The sequence below is a fragment of the Coffea eugenioides genome, chromosome 10 (assembly GCF_003713205.1).
Source record: "Coffea eugenioides isolate CCC68of chromosome 10, Ceug_1.0, whole genome shotgun sequence".
Classification (NCBI taxonomy): domain Eukaryota; kingdom Viridiplantae; phylum Streptophyta; class Magnoliopsida; order Gentianales; family Rubiaceae; genus Coffea; species Coffea eugenioides.
In genome coordinates this window covers 22,361,098-22,382,825 of record NC_040044.1, presented here as the reverse complement: position 1 = coordinate 22,382,825, position 21,728 = coordinate 22,361,098, and the positions used below count along the sequence as shown (strand labels likewise).

Here is a 21,728-nt window from a genome sequence, read left to right as displayed (position 1 = left end):
TTTTGGAAGAAAAGGGTCAAGCTAGTATATATGTCATGTTGTTAAGCTCTTTTGAAAACGAAGCCCTAATTGTATTTTGTGTAGTATGAATACCTCGGATTGCACTGTATGTTAATTGTTCAAGACTCCAATGTAAATATATGTAGTTTCCGATTGTTCGTTTTCTTTGGATCCTATCGTGCGTACTATGTTGGGTTTGTGTGAATCGATTCCGTAGTCCTGGCGAGAGCTGGGCAGGCGGTCCGCCGAACCCTTTGGTTCGCCTTAGGGTGAGGTGGGGCTGTCACAGAAGGGGTTACACAAACACTTCCATCAGAGAATCATTACACGAATGAAATCTAGGCATGAATCAAAGATTCATAGAAATAAGAGAAAACTTTCAAAAATTGATAAAAACCAGCCAATTTTGATATAATAATTGATAAAAGACTGATTACAAAAGTTCTAGGAAAGCCTTTTTATATGTTACAAAAGTCCTGCTCTAAAAAGGAAATAAATACCACTAAATATCCTAAAAAAATAAAACTATGTGTTTGGCCACGATGATGTCTGGCGCTCGATATACAGCCCGGTCATAGGGCCAGATATTGTCTAGTCCATTATTCCTAAATTTCATATTCGTTCCGTACTAGTAACAATAACAAATCCCTAATAAAGATAGTGATAAAAATAATAGTAAAATACTATGACTACCTATGTTATTCAACCCTAATTAATTTTTGGACATCTCTATTGATATAGAACGATGGCTTAAAGAATTAGGGGTTCCTCATTCTGTATCAGCTGATTATTCATATTGAACTCTAAACTAGTCAAATGGGTTTAAGTAGCAAGTATTTTTGAGACGATTTAAACGGGTTTGAATCCACCCGTTCCGATTATAGTTCAAAAACTTGAATTTGAATCTTTAGTCACGGTTATGATTCTGATTTCGACTTCCAAAATCCAGTTTTGTTTTTGATTTAGCAAACCACCGATCTGATTTCAGTTCAAATTTGAACTGCAGCTACCCCTACCTATCATTATTTGGTGGAATATGATTGATAATAGCAAGATTTATGGCAAGCAAGGTAAAGATCAATTAGCACCTTGTCCACTTTTGAAGCACCGTAAAGATCAATTACCAAGGTTTTTGGCCAATACAATAATAACTGCATACTGATGTCATGATCGGAGATATCCCTATCATCCCATGGTGTGAGATAAAAATTAGGAATCCACTTATATAATGGAGTCGATCCACTAAGGTCTTGAGCAGCGGTGTATCTCGAAACATCATGACAAAGAGCTCTACTCAAAATATTAGTAATGAATTGATTGCAAAAACATACTTCTTAACATACTGCTTTCCTCCTATTGGCCTATTTTGAATTCAAGGAAAGGAAGGGAAAGAAAAAAAATGAAGAGTAGAGAAAAGAAATTTTCACCCATTTTATTTGGATTAAATTTGAAAGGAAAAAAAGCACTACAAGAAATTTGGCCTTTTATGACAATAAAAAGTCATCACTAAAAATCAAAAAGTCGTCATTATATACGTATAGTGATGACTTTTTTCATTGTCACATGGTTGTCACTAATTCTATGTCACAAATGGGTACGTGTGACAACCTCTTTAAAGTCGTCACTAAATATTGTTATTTAATGACGAAGACTAAGTCGTCACTAACGTTTAGTATTCTGTAACAATTTTCTTGTGACTGTTTCACAAATTTTTTTGTCATAAAAGCTAGCAAAAGTCATCACAAATTTGAACGAGCACAGTGACGACTTGAACTTGTCACTCTCATTCCTAGTATTCAGTGACAAGAATAGTCGTCACTTAGTGAACTTACAACTTTGCCTAGAAGAGCCGTAATTGTTCATTACAAGTATAACATTGTCACGGCTCTCGTTCTGACAATTATAGCAAAAGAATTAAATTTGGCTAAGAGTGACATCTTTTGGGAAGGTTGTCACTGAGTTTTGTCTTAAGAAGTTGAAATTGACCAATACAAATATAGGAACTAAAGCTGGCATTTTCAACAAATATAACATGTGAGAGCCCGTAATTTTTTCCCATTTTCTAGGTTCACTACAAGAAAAAAGGTCATTAGTGACAACATTTCCCAGTGATGGCAAAAAGTCGTCACAAAATGAGGTTGTTTAGTCACGACATTTAAGGTTGTCACAATTGATACAAATCAGCTAAGTCTTCAGTGACAACCCTTAATTGTCGTCACAAAACAACTTCGCGCCATGGGACTTGGAAAACACGAGTTTTACGATAGTGACAACTTGATAAAAGTTGTCAGTGATTCTACCTCTTTGTTTGACAACTTTTCATTGTTGTCACTGTTTATATTTACTGACGACCGATTTTCGTCAGTAAAACTATAGCGTAGTTAGTGACAACATAGTATCATCACTAACTTGAACATCTCCAATGCAATTATTTAATTGTGAGCCTTAATATTAATTTAATTTTTTTAAAATTTGGTGATTTATTAAACTATTTATAGTTACTCAAATTATAATAGGTTTTTAACTGGAAAAAGTAATGAAGGTTTCTAGTTAGAATAACTATATAAACTATTACAACTTGAGAAAGATACATTTACTAGTTATTTGAATTTAGCAAAAATTTTCCATCCATTATAATTTTTTAATAAATATTTTATGAAGTAGTGATTAGAAATATATTAATAAATTTAAATAAAAATTGAAGCTAAAAACTGATTTGGATTGTCTTGATTGACTAGTACCAAAAATTTGTTCAAACTAGAAATGAAAAAAAAAGTGGCTCAGGTACTATACACCAAGAAAAGGAACCGCTGTTAATCCCCCTCCCCCAGCACAAACAAAAACGTCTTCAGTACTCTTTACACTCTCAATCCCTCGGTCAACTCCTTTATTCTCAACCCCCTTTATTCACTTTCTAAAACCTTAGCAGCAGCGGAGGCGGCAGCCGCCGTCATCAAAGATGCAAATCTTCGTGAAAACCCTGACAGGGAAGACCATCACCCTTGAGGTGGAGTCTTTCGACACCATCGGCAATGTCAAGGCCAAAATCTAGGACAATAAGGGCATTCCCCCAGACCAGCAGCAGTTCATCTTCACCGACAAGCAGCTGGAGGATGGCCGCACCCTAGCCAACTACAACATCCTCAAGGAGTCCACCCTCCGCCTCATCTGCCGCCTCCCATAGAATAGAAAACAAAACACAGTTCTCCACCAACTTGGTTATCCTTCTGCGATGTTGAAGGGTAAAAGTTCGCTACCAACTCTCTACAACAAAGGGTAGGTTCTCTTATGTACATTTTCTCTCCCTAATTTTCCCCCAATTTTTATTTGCCCTAATTTTTTTGCCAAAAATTTCAGCCCAATTTTTTTACATATTGTTTGGGTTATGCATGGATGCAATCGTCTCCTTCTTCTAGAGGTGTTTAAGTTGTGAATGTAATTATTCAATCTTTTCATGTACACCCAAGGAGTTTTAGTGGGTTAGACTACGGTATCAATTCGTGTTTGGGCTTAAAGGGGCGAAGGTGAGTTTCAATGATCGAGTTGGTGGATCAGTGTATACTTTAATGTTTCTTTTTGACTAAAATGATTCAAATCCAAAAATAATCAGTATTTACTCTAATGTTTGATTTTTTTTCCTTGCATGTTTAGGAAGTCAGATGTACTGAGTAGAACTTCTTGTAGTTTCAAATTTTTTCATTGTTTATTTTTATTTAATTGGATATGCTTTGTTAAATTTACTTAGCATGACTGTTAGTGTTAGGTTTAGTGGGACTATAAATAAATGGATATCTAATCTTTTGTACAAATGATTTAATTGGATATCTTAGCATCGAAGCTATTCAAATGGTTCAGGCACTCAACCGGGCCAGAGCCAATAGTAGTTGTCCGCTGGAGCCTGTGCTTCAGACCAACTTTGTATATGTTAGCCGTTCTTCCCGAACTCATTTGCCAGAACCAATGTTATTTGGCTCTTAAGGTTTTCGAAGAAATTCAGGAGTATTGGTGTAGGCCTCAAATATCACTGTATGCTGAATTGGTCTCACTTTTGGGAAGCAATGGATTCCTTGAAGAGGTTGAACTTCTTTTCATTAAATTGAAAAAGGAACCTTGTTTAGAGCCTGATATTAACGATTTTAATGCATTGCTAGAGATTTTAGCAAATTTCAACCTCATTGGGCTAGCGGTTGAGTGCTTTTACCTGATGAAATCTATAGGTTGTGACCTGGATATTGTCATTCAAGATATTAATCAATGTTTTACAGACAAATGAGGAAGCAAGTTTTTCAGCTTTTTATGACTGGAAGCCCAGAAATATTTTGGTCAATCTCTGAATTTTGAGAGGGAGAAGGATACTTATTAAGCTCAAACTGACTTGGTTACGCTGGCAGGATGCAATCTGATAGACCTCCCATTGCAAGTCTTTAGCATTTTCTACCCTGTTAGGAAAGTTCTTTCACTTTTTTTTAGCAGTTAGAAGCTATTTAAATATTTGTAGCCAAATTTTTCAGTGACTTTAAAATCTTACTTATGGAGACAAGTGCAATGGTTATGCTTTGCAGCTAAAAAAATGATTTAATTGGTGATGCAATCAACAAATTATTTGTTTGAGTCAAAAGCTTAAAAGTTTGTTATGTTAGTGGATCTTCAAGATTGGCTTGGGGAAACTGAAAAGAAGAAGAGATGAAATTAAAATATTTAAGACCCAATTCATGCTGAAGTATCCAACTTTCACTTATCATACCAAACTAAGAATCACTCTCCTTTGCCCAATATATCATTGCAACCGATATAATGCTATTGTTTTGAGTTATGATTAGTCTCTATGATTAGGTAGCTTATGTTATTTTGGTGTTAACCATTACAAGTTTGGAGCAAAATTATGCTTAGTCTCTCTGGTTGGGTAGCTTATGTCATTTCAGTGTTAACCATTACAGGTTTGGAGCAAAATTATGAATTTATCAATCAGATTTCATTTAGACAAAGACGCTCTGGTTTCCTCTATTAGTTATAATTTGTTGATTCTTTATCATTAGGTGAGATAGGACATCTGAAATCATGTAATTTTATTAATCATTTGCAAAATTTCTAGGATAGCAAAGTACTTGCTAACAATAACTACTGAGGCCTCTGATGTTCATAGGCCTTCATGACTATCTCAACATTTCTTTTTCTTCTTTTGTAAACTTTAGTTTAAATACATTGACATGTTTTATGTGGCTAAATTGTAGGTTTTTTAAGTTGTACTTTAGAACTATTTTGGAAGGAGCAGGATGATTATCTACTTCTCATGAGTTGAGTGCTCCACTTGGAATCAATTTGTAATAAAATTTCATCAAGTTTAATTTTTTGGGTCAAAATTTAGTCTGTAATTTGTGTGGCTAAATTGCAAGTTTTTTAAGTTGTACTTTGGAGCTTGTTTTGGAAGAGCAGGATGATTATCTGCTTCGCATGAATTGGGTGCTCCACTCGGTACCATTCTTAAATAAAGTTCATCATGTTTTAATTTGTTTTGTTCAAAATATAGCCTATAATGGCTGAAAGTATTATTTTTGTGATTAGAGAAGTGGAACATGGTAATTTGAACCAAAGATAGGACTCATTTTTTGGTTAGAGTTGACATGCTATTTAGATGCATTTAAACCAAAATAGCGTGAATTAATGCCATGCAAAAATTAGTTAATTTCTCCTAGAATTGATGGATTTGTTATTATTTCTAGCAATTGAGCTCTTGACATAGGCTCAGGATATCTACTAGGATATTGTTGGTCTTTCAATCAGGCTGTACTTCTCGTTTTTGGGTATCTTTACGCGTGTTTTTGAGGTTGTTCTATGTCTCTGTTGACTGCTGCAATAGATCCTTGGCTATCCTTTCATTGCCAAACTATAGTGGGCAGTTAGACTTGGAACAAACATTCTTGAAATATTGAAACAAAGTGTTTTTGATGTTGTCAACCCATCAAGCAGATTTCTGATACCTTGCTAAAGAATTGATTTGAAGGCCAAAAAATTCTTCAAATTCTTGTTTATGATTTACCGCTTAAAAAGTTGTGAACTTATCTATGCTACCTGGTATGACATAAAATTGAACTTGCTTCAAAAAATCATTTAGATAAGTGTGATATACCAATTTAATAGACTTGTATGTTAAACAAACCTGCATACCCTTCATCAGAATTGACTAATTTTATACTAGGTGCCCACTTGCTTGGAAGGTCAACATAAGAAATAATAAAACTGATAAAAGTTGCCTCTGACTATCTAGACTTTCTTTTCATGAGCATATTAAGCTCTAGTTTTGACCCATTTTTTCTCTTTAGTTTTGGATGCTAATGACCATACTTTTAGTTAATATCCAAATGATACATTAAAAAAATGATTGAGTTTATTTGCTGGCAAATCCTTAAGTTTTCTATTTGTTCTTCTCAAGTTTTGCTTTTCACTTACTAATTCTTGTACTATTTTAATGTAGATATATGTTGTCTATTCAAACATTTTGGGAGAGCAGCAGTAGCAATGACTGCTTGACTGAAGAACAATGGAGACGAAGCTATCTTTTGCTTAGGAAGTGTTTAGGCATTAGACATTTATTTTAGGAATCGGAATTATTTTGTATTTGTGAAAATTTAGACTGCATACAACTTATCAAAGTATGGGTAATATTGAATATTTTGGCTTATTTAATGTAATGGATCTCTTTGGTTATTTATTGGTAAGCTTTGTTATTTTGCTTTCATTTTTAAGACATAATTGACTGATTCTAGTTGGAAAAGTGTTTTCATGAAACAATAGTGACAAGGTGAATTTCTCCATTGACAACAATCTGTTGTCACTAAATGAAAAGACATTCAGTGACTACAAAAGTTGTCAGTAATTAATCAATATTAGATGACCTCAGACTCGTTTTTATTGACGATATTGCTCTAGGTATCAATGACAAGTCTCAAGTTGTCACTAGAATTATATTAGTTACTGACGACAGTTGTTGTCACTAATAAGTACTATTCACTGACGACTTTTAAGGTCATCACTGTATACTTTTACCGACGGACATTTAGTGACGACTCTGTGACGATCAAAAACTTGTCAATAAAAGTCATTACTGACAACTTTATATTTTTTTGTGACAAAAACACCTTGTCACTGATGTTCAATTTTCTTGTAGTGGTTTTATTATCTTTCATGGCTTGTTTTCTGCATTTTCGTGATTAGAAAAAATTCTAGATCTTTTTAAGAAGCATATATAGTTTTTAGATGATTTTTCTAGTATCGAATAGGTTTTGAGAAATTAAGAGTGTATACCGGACGTGGGACCCACTAGTGCGAAAAGTTCGGAAAAATTCGGCCAACTAGGTTAAGTTTTGGATACTGGAATTAATTTATCGGGTGTTAAGAGATAAGTAGAGGTTGCAATTTGGATTGGTGTGAGAGGAAACAAAGTGATAGACTTGCATTAGTGGAGGTGACAAGTGTCACTATTGGATTGGTCCTTAAGTAAGACTACTATTCCTTTTCTTACCATTGACCAAATAAATCAAAAAAATAACCAAAAATTCACCATTTTCTCTTCATCTTGGCCGAGCTCCTTGAGCAACAAAAGAAAGAAAACTCTTCAAGATTTTGGCTTCAATCTTGCTTCAATCAACTTACTCAACCATCCAACCTTGATTTTGCTCCATAAAACCACTTAAGGGAGTGATAGTGAAGTGTTGTGTGGAGTTATTTGGAAAGGTAAGAGGACTTGTTGCTCTCTCTCTCTTGTTTCTAAGGTGAGTTGTGAAGAACCACTCTCCTCGCTTTATTGATGCTTAAATCATGCTTAGTTGTAGTATGAGATGCAATATTATGGATTATTTCTTGATTTGTGGTTGAATTGATGAAGTTTTATAATTTTTGGGGATTTTTCTGTTTTAATATGAACATGATTGTGTGGCTATATATGATGATTGGAAATGGTGTTTAAGGACTCTATGAGGTGGAAAAAGTGGTTAATTGCAAACAATTTCTGTTTTGGAAGAAATCTTGGAAAGTTAGGGTTTATGATGATAACATTCTGCCCGGTTTTGTAGCTCCTAGTTAGAGGCCAAATTGGTCTTGACTTAAAACATGAAAGTTGTAGGGAATGATATTTTAGAGGTGCCTGCAAAATTTCAGGTCAATCGGAGTAGCGTAGCTTGAGAAAAGTCGAAATTACCCTTGCTGTTCTGGTTTTACCCAAATTGGAGAATTGCTTCTGTAATTGGTTATTTTGATTAGGAATGTTTCCGAATTGGTTGTTGAGGCCTTCTGATTAAATGTAGCCCTGTTTATTAGCTTTCAAATGGCTTTGTAATTTCTGGATTTGGACTTATGTAGGCTGTTTTATGATGTTTGCACTAGAATGCGTTCTGTGAATCTGTTTTTGCGGTTCTGGTATAGTAGATTACATTTTTGGCCTGGTTACACTCGAAACTGGTTTGAGTGACCTTCTGTAATATTGTATCCCTATCTCTTAGCTTCGAAACGGTGGGTCTTGGACCTTCATCCGATAATTGTAGTGCCTTTGGTACCATTACCGCAAAATGAGGTCAAAAACTGTTTTTCTCAGGGCTAAAGCTAATGCCATTTCCGGATTTTCTGGTTTCCCCTAATGCTTGTATATGCTTATGGAACCCTATTGGGGTCGTATTTGGCATTGGTTTATGACTCGTTATCGAGTCTCATTGTACTTGTTTGCATGTTTTAGGGCGTGACGGTGGTTCACGACGTTCTTTTGACGGTAGTGCATGAAACACCATTTGCAAGCTTGGTGAGTGTACTACTCACTTATGTGTTACTATATAGCTTTGATACTTGAACTTGATGAGTTGAATGTTAATTGATTGAAGTGAGAGCGTACTTTATCACTCTCACTTATTGTTTCTTTTGTTATTGGAATGTTACATGAAATGAAAGTGCTTGATTTGGTGTCGATTGGACGAGTATCCAACGACTACAATTGTTATCTTTGAGCTCAACCCCATTGGTAGTTGATTGAATCGAGCCGGCGAGGGCTTGGTCGTGCCAGTTAATGATCCTTGGGGAAAGTGTTATATGGAATCTTGTAGTATGAGAGACTCTCGATTCCGGTATACTCGAGTAATACCACAGTGCAAGTGTTTGGAGTTCGGGCCCGGTAGGGGGATGTTAGGTGGAAGGAATGGAAGTAAAGTGAAATCTACGGTTGGTTACTTGTAAACATTGACGGAGAGTCAATGAGATCCGATCAAGAATGCAAACGAGGAAAAGGGCTCTTAAGAGCCGCCCGTATCCTTTTATCACCACCATTAATGTGTGCCTTTGTCTACTTTTGATGTATTGAAATGAAAAGCTTGATGCTTATATGAACTTGGTTGCTTGAGTAGTATTATCTCACTGGGCAATTAGCTCACTCTATTCCTTTTGTTTTCCTTACAGGAAAATAAATACTTTTGGACTGCAATTGATAGTTGATTGCCGAATTGAGCTAGTTGGACATATCTTTTGTATAGCTCATTGATTGAAACCCTAAATGTACTTTTGGGGCGTTTTCTCTTTTGATTTGGCAAACCGTGTATATATCCACTTTTGAATACTTTTGTATGCCACTTTGGCTTGTAAATGCTAAATTTCAAGATGTGAATGTTTGCTTGTTATTTGGTTGGGTTCTGACGGGTCGGTTACTATTCATGGCCAACTCCGGATTTCATTTTTTTTTTATTTTGGGTTATTTTGCCATTTTGACTTGTTTACGCACGTTTATAAGTTCCGGAACGCGATAGATCGCTCTAAACTGCACCGTTAGTTCTGGCGAGAGTTGGGTAGGCAGTCCGCTAACCCCTTTGGTTCGCCTTAGGGGAAGGTGGGGCTGTCACATAACAGAACATTCAATTTGACAAAAGGTAAAATCAACGTAGAATATATGCCGCAAAGTCATATATTTGGCCATAACACATCTATAAATTAATCAAAACAAAAGTGAACCGCAAATGTTGGGAATATAGTAATCCCACATAATCAGCATAAGTAGTAATGGCCAATACATATCCTTCCCAAAAGATAGAGTACTAGATTTCTAAACAAAAGCATAGACTACAGAACCAGGTCAGATTTCAATCATCTCTAGCAGCATATGCATCAGTCTTCTCACGATCAAAATATGAAGCTAGACTACATTGAAAATAAACTTTTCTTTAGAGTTTCAGCATATCCAACTATTGTGAACTTAATAAGTAAAAAAATCAGTCAAAAAGAGAGTTTCATCCAAAATAAAAGCAAAGAATTTATCTCCTCACCTTTTTTGAAGTCTATCATTTGCGCAAGTCTTTCATTTGGGCTATCAACTCCTCGTATAGCCCCCTAGTTTCAAGTTGCTGATCTTGCAAGCTCTTAATTAGCTCTTTTTGGGCATTAAATTCCTCTACAATTTGTGTAGCTCGTTGCTCTGCCATATCTGCCCGTCTTCGATGTTCTTCAATTTTACTCCTCAAGTGGTCAATCTCCATTGCTTGCCTCTTGGTTGTGCTGCGGCTACAAAGCTGTCCAGGTATGTATCCAAGTTGTTGTTGACAAATTTCAGCACTACTCATTGAAGTTGTAGCTTCCATCTCTTTCATTGTTGCCTAAACAAGACATTATAGCTTAGGTGTTAAAAGGCATGTCACAAAAGAGTTGTAAATGCATAAAAATAGAATGACATCTCGCACCAAAGTCTCTTTCACTAGATCATTTATCAGCCCTCCTGTCTTCTTTGATGTACGATTGATGTCAAACATTTCTATCTCGGAAAGCTCCACTCCCTCCTTCCTCTTCTGTCAAATAATCAGTTTGACACTAGACTTTGAGAGTGAAGAAGGACAAAAAGCATAATGGAATCTCCAAACAGTTTTAATTGATTACCTTCTCTTCAACAACTCTAGCAAGTGACTTTGTTCCCACAGTAGTATGAGTTTCATTCTTGGCACGATTTACTTTGTTACGGTCACTGATTTTCTGTAATATATAAACAACCAGCAGTAATTCTAAATATTTAAAATAAATTTTATATTTAGGTAAGATTAATTCAAGTATGTAACTAGACCTTGAATTCTTCACTTCCAAAGTAGTTGCACATCCATGTCCAATCCTCAGCTGATACACCTTCAGGAACATGTTGAATTGCTTCCTCCTTTGTCCCAAAAGTTAGAAAATACTTGTGCAACCGATATCGGTGATTCTGATACAAGATGTTCAACTGCCTATTTATAACAGTTTTTGAGGTGATGCTATTCTCAAATTGAAAGTCATCCTACGAGACAAATATAAGTACCGAAAAATTAAATAGAAGTACATAAGAATATTGCATGAGTATAAAGATCAAACAATTCATTCTAGTAGTGATATAAGCAAAAAAATACAAATACCGTAACCGTCTTGTATATGTTCTCTCTATATTCAGCCTCAAGATGTGACTATTTGTCAACATTAAGCCTTCCAAACTTCCTAACAACACAGCCACTCTCACTAATGAAGTATTGAGAGTCCTTTCCTACTATGCGCCGAATGGAAGGGTCAACTTCAATAGTTAGAGTTTCATTATCCTTTCTTTTGCAGGCCAATGTAATGTTTCTAGTACGACCCCTTCTTTTTGGCAATGGCACAGCTATGGTTAAACAAAATTCAAGACTAAATTAGCTATAATAGTTGAAACAAAATAAACGAACTAGAAATGTAAGTGCAGAAGTTGGTACCACTATTATCATTTTGACCATCATGAGATCGCGCAGTCTCATTTGCATCTGATGCAAATGATTCAGGAGTGTGAGGTTGCCCGTTGTTTGAACCAGCAGTAACATTTTGTGGTGAAGATGCCGGCGTCATAAAGGTAGCATTGCCATTTGAGCTAGTACTTGCAGATGGACCTTGTTGCTGATTTGAAGGTGGTGATGGTTGCTTTTGCTGTGCTTGTCTTCTAAGTGTTTGGGCTCTCGTTCTGGGTCCAGCCATCTGAAAGCAACAACTAACCAAACATTAAAAAAAACATTCAATGTAGTCTAAATATATCCTTTTTATGTAGTTTAATAGGCAAACGATAAATCAAACAAGATGACAAAAGCAATGCAACTAAAGTAGAAGTTGTACTCAGGATACCAACAACCATTACATTCATATTGAATCGATGTCATCTAATATGAATCAATGTCACTGTCACTAAGAATATCCTCATCTTCTTCATTATCGCAACTGTTGGGGTCCCCAATATCACTATCATCAATAAAGGGCAAGCTATCATTTTTTGTCCAATTTTTGTCCATTTCCTAGAGTTACAAATGCAGAACATAAGCCACAAATTTTTATCTACACATTACAACCAGAAATAAGCATAAATAAGCTAGTTAGGAAGCAATAGATTTACACTGGAAAGCTGTAAAGCAGTGTAAAGCAATCTATTAAAGCAAAAACAAGTCAGTTCTTCAAGAGACAATTACACGCTTTCCAGAACACAAGTAAAAAACAATCTATTAAAGCATAGTTTAAAGAATTTACCTGACAAGTAATGAGAAATTAGAAGAAGAGAGGTAAAAACGGGCCTAATTGTCTCTTGAGTCTAGTGTAAAGCAGCTGCAACAAAGGAAATGAAAAAGCTGAGAACCATTTGCTTATAAGCTGAGTAAGTTTCATGGAAACAACTGATCCACAAAGTTTCAGCATAGTATTCTGTACTTCAAGTACAGAATACAGATCCACATCTCAGCAGACAATTGGAACACAGAGTTACATCTATTGCATGCACTCGTGCACTAATTTTGTGTAAGTACTAGTAGGAGAATGGAAGTTTCCTAGACACATAGATATGTATATGATATTGACTGTGAAATCAGTAGTCTTTTTTCTGAAGTTTTTACTTTATCTTTGGCATTAAATTCTATTGTCTAAATCAGTAGAACCATCTAAACCAACTATAGAACTCTATTTGCTTGGCAGAATAGTCAGCAGTAGTTGTTGACAAAAAAATTCTAAAACTGAAAAAAGAAGCTCCATTCATTCACAAGCAAAGCCGTCATCGTAGCTAAACAGATTTTCTCTCTTTGGCAGAGTGGACGAGAAGAAGATACAGCACTAGGACAATCTCCATTCAAAATAAGTAAATCTTGAAAGAGTTGAAAAATTTTCTAAACTTAAGTGGGGCTGTGATTTAAAACTTGGCCCTTCGCTGTCATTTTTTATTAGCTCAGTTTGGTCTACCAAATCAAATGATAGTTTTGTTAGAACATTAACATCCAAAATTTGCAAAGACAAGAAAATTTGTAGTAGAAAGTTTAGACTAAAAGACAACTTACTACAAAAAAGACAATTCGATTAGTACAACAAAGTAAAGAAATGCTTAAACTTGGGTGATATTAATGGATGAAAACTAATGATTAAATGGTTGTAGCAAGAATGGCTTGAAATGAGAATTCCAAATCATGTCAATTTATCATTAGTAAGGGTTTTGTTCCTAAATGTTTGAAATGGGTTCACATGAAAAAGGGAAAAATATGGAAGAAGCAGACAATAGAGGACAATTGCAGTAACAACTGAAAATTGGTTCTTAGTGAAGTCTTGACATTCTTCGTTCCTAAAAGAAGCTAGAATTGTACAGATTGTAGCCCAACAATTCATCTGTGGTTGACTGAAAATGAATTATGCTACGGTTCAATTTCTTGTCCAATAGGCAGGTCACTTCTGTTTTGACTAGTCCAAAAATCAGCAATCCCCTTGAATGTGACTTTGGCAGAAGCACGAAGGGAAATATGTATTCCCCTTGAATGTGACTTTTAAACAGGAAAATACCAATATCAAATCTAAAATTACAGAATAAAAACTCTTCAGAAAATCCCTTCATTAAACAAACAACAGATATTTACAGCACCCAACACTAAACTCAAATCCAAGCAAAGACTGTGATAAGCCTACACATAATGGGCAGAAGACACATTGACAAACAGCCATAGCAGTATGATGAAAATTCATGTTCACAACCCTCCATTCCAAGATTCAGCTCAACATGCAGCTCACAACCCTCCCTTCCACTTCGTTTCACTCTCACAACTCAACATTCAGCTCACACGACCTACATTAGACAGAACTGTTCGAAAATAGATGGAAAATATTGAGATTTTTTACCTCAAATTATACCATGACAACCTTAGGTCTTCTTTTCCTTCTGATTTAGTCTTCAAACTCTGGCGTTTCCCCAAAATTCATCGTCAAATGCTGTGACGAACTAAGGATATTTGTTATCTCCTACTCTACTAAAGCTGCCCTATCAATTTGGGTAGCTCAATTTAGGGATGCAAATGGTGGCTCAACTTAGGGATATTTGCTATCAGCTACCTACTAAAGCTGCCCTATCAGTTTGGGTAGCTCAATTTAGTGATTATCTCAGTAATTTTAGCAAGATCCTAGTGGAGAGAAGGAGAAGAAGATGGTGTCTGAAGGCAAAGAAAGAGGGAAATGAGTTTTGTCTGAAATTTGGCTAAGTGTTGTTAAGTGTTTTTCTTCCGTATTGCCAATAAACGATGTCGTTTCTGCTTCTTTTAGAACCCCGCCTCTACTCCTTCAATTTTTAGCTTCCCGCTTCCACTAGTGCACACTAAAAAATGACCCCCCGAACAGCTCAACGAAGGTCGAAGACCTGATTCAAGGCATCTCAATATTAGGATCTCTACCAAAAATAATGTTCAAAAACTAAAAGGCTTATTAAAAATATGTTTATGATTCAAAAAAAAGATCTTTTAATGCAAATATTTTTGGTATCAATTTAATAATTTTATCAATTATGCATGAATTGAGGTCTGACAAGACCAAACAATCTGTTTAGTTGATCAAATAACCAAAATGGTTTACTAATACATGCATGAAACACTAAATTTATTTGGTACAAGTACTGATTCATAAACCATAAACAATTTGATTATTGTAAATTGTAATACATAACAAACTCCAGTCATGCAACTGTCAAGATTTTTACTTAATTTCATATTAAATTTTATTATTCTCTACCATCATTTTCACACTATGTTAATCAGTAATTTCCCATATGTTGTCAAGAGAACTAAATAATGAATTCATGATATTTTTTAACTTTATAACAAGGTATTAGTTACGTTTGAAATAATTAAAAAATAGGTAAACATTGTTTTTTACAATACCTTCCTCATTTTGCTAATGATGAACACAACCTAAAGTGTAAAAGCATAAGGTACCATAATAGAATTAATAAAACCTTTCTTTATCACATACGAGGCTAAATTGCAAAAGATAAGGTGTCATGGTAGAGTTAATGAGATTAGTTTATCAAATATGGGGCTAAAATATAAATTTCGGGTGTCATAACATAATTAATTAAATTTACTTACAGGATATGGGCCATATAGAAAAAATTAGGGTGGCATATGGGGCTAAAATGTAATAGTTAGGGTGTCATATAGTACAATCAATAAAATTTATTTACAACACATGGGCCATATTGAAAAATAAAGGTGGTATATAGGGCTAAAATGTAAAAGTTAAGGTGTCATAGTAGAACACATGGGTCATATTGAAAAAATTAAGGTGGTATATGGGGTCAAAATGTAAAAGTTAGGGTGTCATAGTAGAATTAATAAAATTTATTTACAACATATGGGCCATATTGAAAAAATTAAGGTGGTATATGGGGTCAAAATGTAAAAGTTAGGGTCTCATAGTAGAATCAATAAAATTAATTTACAACATATAGGCCATATTGAAAATATTAGGGTGACATAGTAGAATTAGTGAAAGTGAGATGGGAATAAACGCTTTGGACAGTGACGACTAGTTGTTGTCACTAATTTAGAACTGGCAACCATATTGTGACGATATTTTAAGTTGTCACTATAGGACCAACTTCAGTGACAACATGTTTTCCAGTCGTCACAATGGTGATCTCCCGCCACACTGGATAGTTGCGTGCCATCCATATTGTAACGACATATCCCGTGTTGTCACTATTGACGAGTGAATCCACGATCAAGTATGACGAAATTAAAAGTCGTCACTAAAGTTTTCAATTGTGACAACTTTCTCTATTGTCACAGAGAATGTTGTCACAAAAGGCCAAATTTCTTGTAGTGAAGGGCTAAAAAGGATGAGTAAAAACAATTCTTAAAAAAGTTCAAATTATTTTACTAAATTTGGTTCCCTTTCCTTGCAAATCCATCCACTTTTGAACAAAAGCTATAACTCAATAAGATAACTAAATACTTTTCCTTCATTTTCCTCTCAATTCTTTCCTTTCCCTCCTCAAAAATCATTCAAATAGAAAAGTCAAATCCTTACAACTCTTTTCCTTTCATTTCCCTTTGATTCCCTCTTTCCAAATGGTACCATAAAGATAGTCATACTTCCTGCTTCACCTATATTGAGAAGTGTAAGTAAATATGGTTAAAAAGATAATATTTTTGTCAATATTCTTCTCATAGACTCCTCAATTAGTAGAAGATGACTTGTATTATTTCATTCAAACGGCTCATATTATTAAATCTTTCTTAAATTTATCACTTTACAATACTAAATAGCTCTTGTTTGCTAATAAAAATGTACATTTAGTATGGACATATTAATAAACTGATAAATTAATTATGCTTCTAAAACGAAAAAAGCTTTTAAATTTGAAAAAAATAAAAATAAACATGTCTTTATAAGACAGTGGGAGTATCAATCCATGGTTAACATGCTAGTCTTAATTATCGATTTGTCTAACAAGTGTCTTATGTATATCAGTTAAAATATATTTCAAGTATTATATTTTTAAAAATATAAAATTAATTAGAGAAAGTAAATAAATACAAAAAAGAGTAAGTAAGATTAAATTGGGAAACTATATAAATACAAAAGAGGATAATAATTATTAATATGTATATACTTATATATATATATATATATATTATAGGTTGTGTAAATACTATATGGGCTAACGAGTGCCTTTAGAGCATCTCGTTACATAAATCCCTTAATTATATGAAATAACATTCAAACTTCTGAAATCAATTAAAAAGAAAAAAACACAAAAAACTCCAACAGCTAGCTAGTGATAAACACGGTAAACTCTTAAATTCATAATCGCTTGTTTCCAACGTCTTCCGACTACCATTAACTTTTAGGTAAAACCAAGTTGAAGTTTTAGTCACCAAGAAGCTGCACCAGTAATGAATTTATTCACCATCCACCTTACGTGGCAACAACTAATTTATGCTTTTCTTTTGGCCTTCTTTTTGACAATGCATTGCAGCCACAATTGGATAAGGCGATTCATTAATTTCTTGCAGTGATTTCATTTCCTTCATTACCGCCGAAAAGGTTATAAATACCCCGCACTCCCCCGTTCTCTCAAACCGACTACATCTCTTTACTTCGCCCTTTTTCCTACACAGCAATAATAGTAACAATTAATAATGGAGGCTGACCATAGAGTCAATGAAGAAAATGGAAAAGCCTTATCCTCTTTTCAAGTCCAATCCCAACCACCACCACCACCGCTATCACAGCCTTCTTCCCCGCCCCAGCCGGTAAGGAACTTGATCATGGTGGCCGCGATAGCCGCCGGAATTCAGTTCGGATGGGCGCTACAGCTTTCTTTGCTGACCCCATATGTCCAGCTTTTGGGGATTTCCCACAAATTGGCCCCCATAATTTGGCTTTGCGGTCCCATATCTGGGATGCTTGTCCAACCCATGGTTGGTTACTACAGTGATAACTGTACCTCCCGCTTTGGCCGCCGCCGTCCTTTCATCGCTGCCGGAGCTAGCCTCGTCGCCATCGCCGTTGTCCTTATTGGTTTCGCTGCTGACCTCGGTCATATGTGCGGTGACACTCTTGGCAAAACCAGCAAACCCCGTGCTATTGCTGTCTTCATTGTTGGCTTTGCCATCCTTGATGTCGCCAACAACATGTTACAGGTTCAAACAAAAAATTGGAAAATTAACTACATATGCATGTAAAATAATATTGATTTTAAGAACATAACAATTACATATTCCTACTAAGTAATAATTACTGGGAAATGACTTGGACTATTACTCCAGCCGTGTATATGCTCACTCGACTCGAGTATCCAAAGTTTTTCCCTTAACATTCAGGATAAAGTTTTTTTTTTTTTTGAATCTGAATTATTACTATATACTAAATAAATATAATATATTTCCTTTGTTAACGAAGAGTCTGCAAGACTAACGTGGTTTTTTCAATTCAGGGACCATGCAGAGCTCTTCTGGCTGATCTGTCAGATGGGAATGCGCGCAAGACGCGTATGTCATATGCAGGCTACTCATTTTTCATGGCAGTAGGGAATGTGTTGGGTTATGCAGCCGGTTCATACAGTAAACTTTACAAATTATTCCCATTTACCCAAACAAAAGCCTGTGACATCTACTGTGCAAATCTCAAAAGCTGTTTCATAATCTCAATTGCACTTTTATTAACCTTAACAATTCTGGCTCTGACCTTTGTACGAGAAAAGCCCTTCTCTGGACCCGACCCGGGAAGTGCGGATGGAACCGAGAGTGGGAAGCATCACGCAAAAATACCCTTTTTCGGGGAAATATTCGGTGCTCTCAAGGACTTGCCTAGACCCATGTGGATTCTACTTGTAGTGACGTGTTTGAACTGGATTGGTTGGTTCCCTTTCTTCTTGTTCGACACTGATTGGATGGGAAGAGAGGTGTACGGAGGAAAGGTGGGAGATAGTTTGTACGATAGAGGGGTGCATGCGGGTGCACTGGGGCTCATGCTTAACTCGGTGGTGCTGGGTTTCGCGTCGGTTGGAGTCGAGCACTCGGCGCGTGTGATTGGTGGGGTGAAGAGATTGTGGGGTGTTCTTAACTTTATTCTTGCAGCTTGTTTGGCCTTCACGGTTTTGATCACCAAACTCGCGGACTCCACGCGCCGCGCCAATGGATCACCAGCTGAGGGCGTCAAGGTGGGGTCCTTGGCCCTTTTCTCGGTTCTCGGAGTTCCCCTAGCGGTGAGTTTTCTAAAGCCTTCGACTATAAATCTCGTTTTGCGGAATGAAATCTAAGATGAACAAAATTGGGTCTTGTATATATGTTACCGTAGAAAATAAATTATTACAGTTTTTTTTCCATAATATATAACCTAGCAGATCCTTGGCTTTCATGTCCATAAAATAAAATTTTGTCGCTTTTTGCTCTAACAATACCGCTAGCTTTCAGAATTTCCATCAGTTTACATCCTACTATACCCAAGATTACACAAAAGTGTACAGTTAACCATGTCTACTATCCATGGACATGGGTAGCATAAACCCACGCGCCGCTCAACGCGCACTGCATGCGTGAAAAAAGAATACTTCTGGATTATTGGGATTTTGGATAAACTGAGGATACACTTATCAAAGAATATTAATTAGGTAGTTTGAATAAGTTCACTCACTTTATTGGCAACTATATCCTCTAGCCATTCAATGATAACTGTACGTGTTGAAATTGCGAAATTCGAGAGTCACACGTGTATCTTAAGTAAGAGTGAAGATATGCCAAGTTTTTGCCTCGGTTGGCGTAGGTGCCATTTTGCTGATGCTATTTCTCCTACCTTTAATAATTACTCTCTGGAATTTGATTGCTATGTGGAAAACATGCACTGGAAAAAGGATGCTTCGTCTTAGTTTGTGCGGTTCATTTACTGTCTGTTTATCCTTAAGTCGGTCCCGTTATAGGAAATCTTTTCTTTTTCACTTTAGTTCGATTTTCCTTTTTAAAGTAAAAAACTTTTTAATTTAGGCAACCTTTTCCTGAGCCAAATGCGTTTATTTTGATAAGGCAAAAGTCCTCTTCCTTTTACTGAATTATCTTAGAATTGCAATTTGTTTTGGCTTTTGACAAATTTAGGGTATAAATGTTCCAAGAATTCATGTAATCTTTTTTTTCTTTTTTTTTTTTACTTTTGACAATTTTAATTTCAATTGCTTATAATTCTCCACTATACAATTTAATATCCTCCGATTATTGTTTTCTCTTTCGTTGATGTGTTTTTTGTTTGCAGGTCACCTACAGCATACCTTTTGCTTTAGCGTCAATATTTTCGACGGATGTTGGCTCAGGACAAGGTCTTTCACTAGGGGTTCTGAACCTTGCCATTGTTGTTCCTCAGGTATTATTCTATGAGCTTTCCTTACACACGGGTCACATGTTTTCAAAGATCATAGCGACTAGAAGTGGACCCGATTAATATTCTCTCTCTCTCTTTTTGATATAAAAATATAAAGTTTAATTAGGGTCTAAGTCAAGGAATTATCAGACCACGAGACAAAATTAAATACCATATGAAGCGTCATCCAATTTGTATGTTGTTGTTCAGTCTATACCAAAGTTCCTTTCTTACCAACAAAAAGGAAAATTCCATAGCTCCTCAGCACTCCTTGCCGTATTAAAACTGCATACATGTCCATTTGATTGAACCATAATCATTTTAATAGAAGTAATTAATGGAGTCCACTGGGCAAGAATTAATTAATCGAGGTGTCGATCAAATCTTGTCATCATGATTCTTTCTCAAAGTGCAATTTACAATTTCCGTCTAGTAGTGAATTGCATTGGCTCATGTTCACACTTGAAAATATATAGTCTACTAGCAATTCTGCGGTGTGGCCCATAGGCAAAGTTGTTGAATGGTCCCACTGGCTTTTTTAGTTTGCCCTTTTCTAATAAAAGATTATGGGCAAGTTTATGCATTGGTAGCGTATACATGAACAGTATTTGATATGTCACGCAATTTAAATTTTAAATTTAATTTTTTGCATGTGTGACATATATTCACAACTATTATTGTAAAAAAACCTTTATACAGACAATGTATAAAAATTTAATCTAAATATTATATATTATTGCTAAATACATGCTCCACAATAAAATATTTTCTCCAAAACTTTTCCACAAGATATATTTTTATGGTTTGGGATAGCTTAGAATTGATATGTTTCTGTAGGATCTGGGGCTGATGTGTCTTAATGTTTTGATGCAACAGATGTTGGTTTCTCTTCTGAGCGGACAATTTGACGCCTTGTTTGGAGGTGGTAACATACCAGCATTTGTTGTAGGGGCCGTTGCTGCTGCCATTAGTGGAATAATAGCATTCACAAAATTACCATCTCCACCAGCAGATGTTCCATCGCATAAGACTCAAGCAATTGCTGCATTCCATTGAATTAAACCAATTGTCTTAGGATGAATTATTGTCTTTTCCATCTGTCATCCCTTTTTTAGCTGGACGTGTTTCATCTTTGAACAGTAAAATTGTAAAAGACATCCCAAATGGTGTTTTGCAGATCATATGAAGAACAATCTACAGATTTGTGTGCTGCATAGACCCTTGTCTTTCTGTCCTTCATAAGAAATTCTAGAGGTGATCAAGCATCATCCTTGCTGCAAGCTCATTGCCAACATCAAAGATGTTTGGCAGGGTCATTTCCAGAAATTTGTACCACGAAAAGTCTAAAATATCCAGTTTTATCTTCAAATTTTGACATTCTTCTCTGATCGTCCACGCACACCGCGTATAAGACAGTCAGGACCTCATGAGTTCTTGAATTTCTCTATGGTACGCTGATTTTTTTTTTTTTTTTGTTTTTTTGGAAGTATAAACACTGAAAATTGAGATAGACTGTACCAAGCTTCAGACCAGGAACACACCACTTAATCATAATATTTTGTGCAATTAATTTAAAATTTGTA

The 21,728-nt window shown here is 35.5% G+C and overlaps 1 protein-coding gene across 1 annotated transcript; it reads left to right on the top strand.

Moving 5' to 3' along the window:
* Nucleotides 1-17,393: 17,393 nt before the first annotated feature.
* Nucleotides 17,394-21,520, top strand: LOC113748672 (sucrose transport protein SUC8-like). The gene is made up of 4 exons (XM_027292190.1): nt 17,394-17,939; nt 18,233-19,003; nt 20,041-20,148; nt 21,022-21,520. Exons 1-4 carry the CDS (start codon nt 17,436-17,438, stop codon nt 21,199-21,201), a joined length of 1,563 nt encoding a protein of 520 aa, XP_027147991.1. The 5' UTR covers nt 17,394-17,435; the 3' UTR covers nt 21,202-21,520.
* Nucleotides 21,521-21,728: the final 208 nt, after the last annotated feature.

What these genes read in the sequence shown, in the direction of transcription:
- LOC113748672 (XM_027292190.1), top strand. Translation starts at nt 17,436, where the DNA reads ATGGAGGCTGACCATAGAGTCAATGAAGAAAATGGAAAAGCCTTATCC. An exon ending in TCGCCAACAACATGTTACAG is followed by an intron (nt 17,940 to 18,232) that starts GTTCAAACAAAA and finishes TTTTCAATTCAG; the next exon opens with GGACCATGCAGAGCTCTTCT. An exon ending in TTCTCGGAGTTCCCCTAGCG is followed by an intron (nt 19,004 to 20,040) that starts GTGAGTTTTCTA and finishes TTTTGTTTGCAG; the next exon opens with GTCACCTACAGCATACCTTT.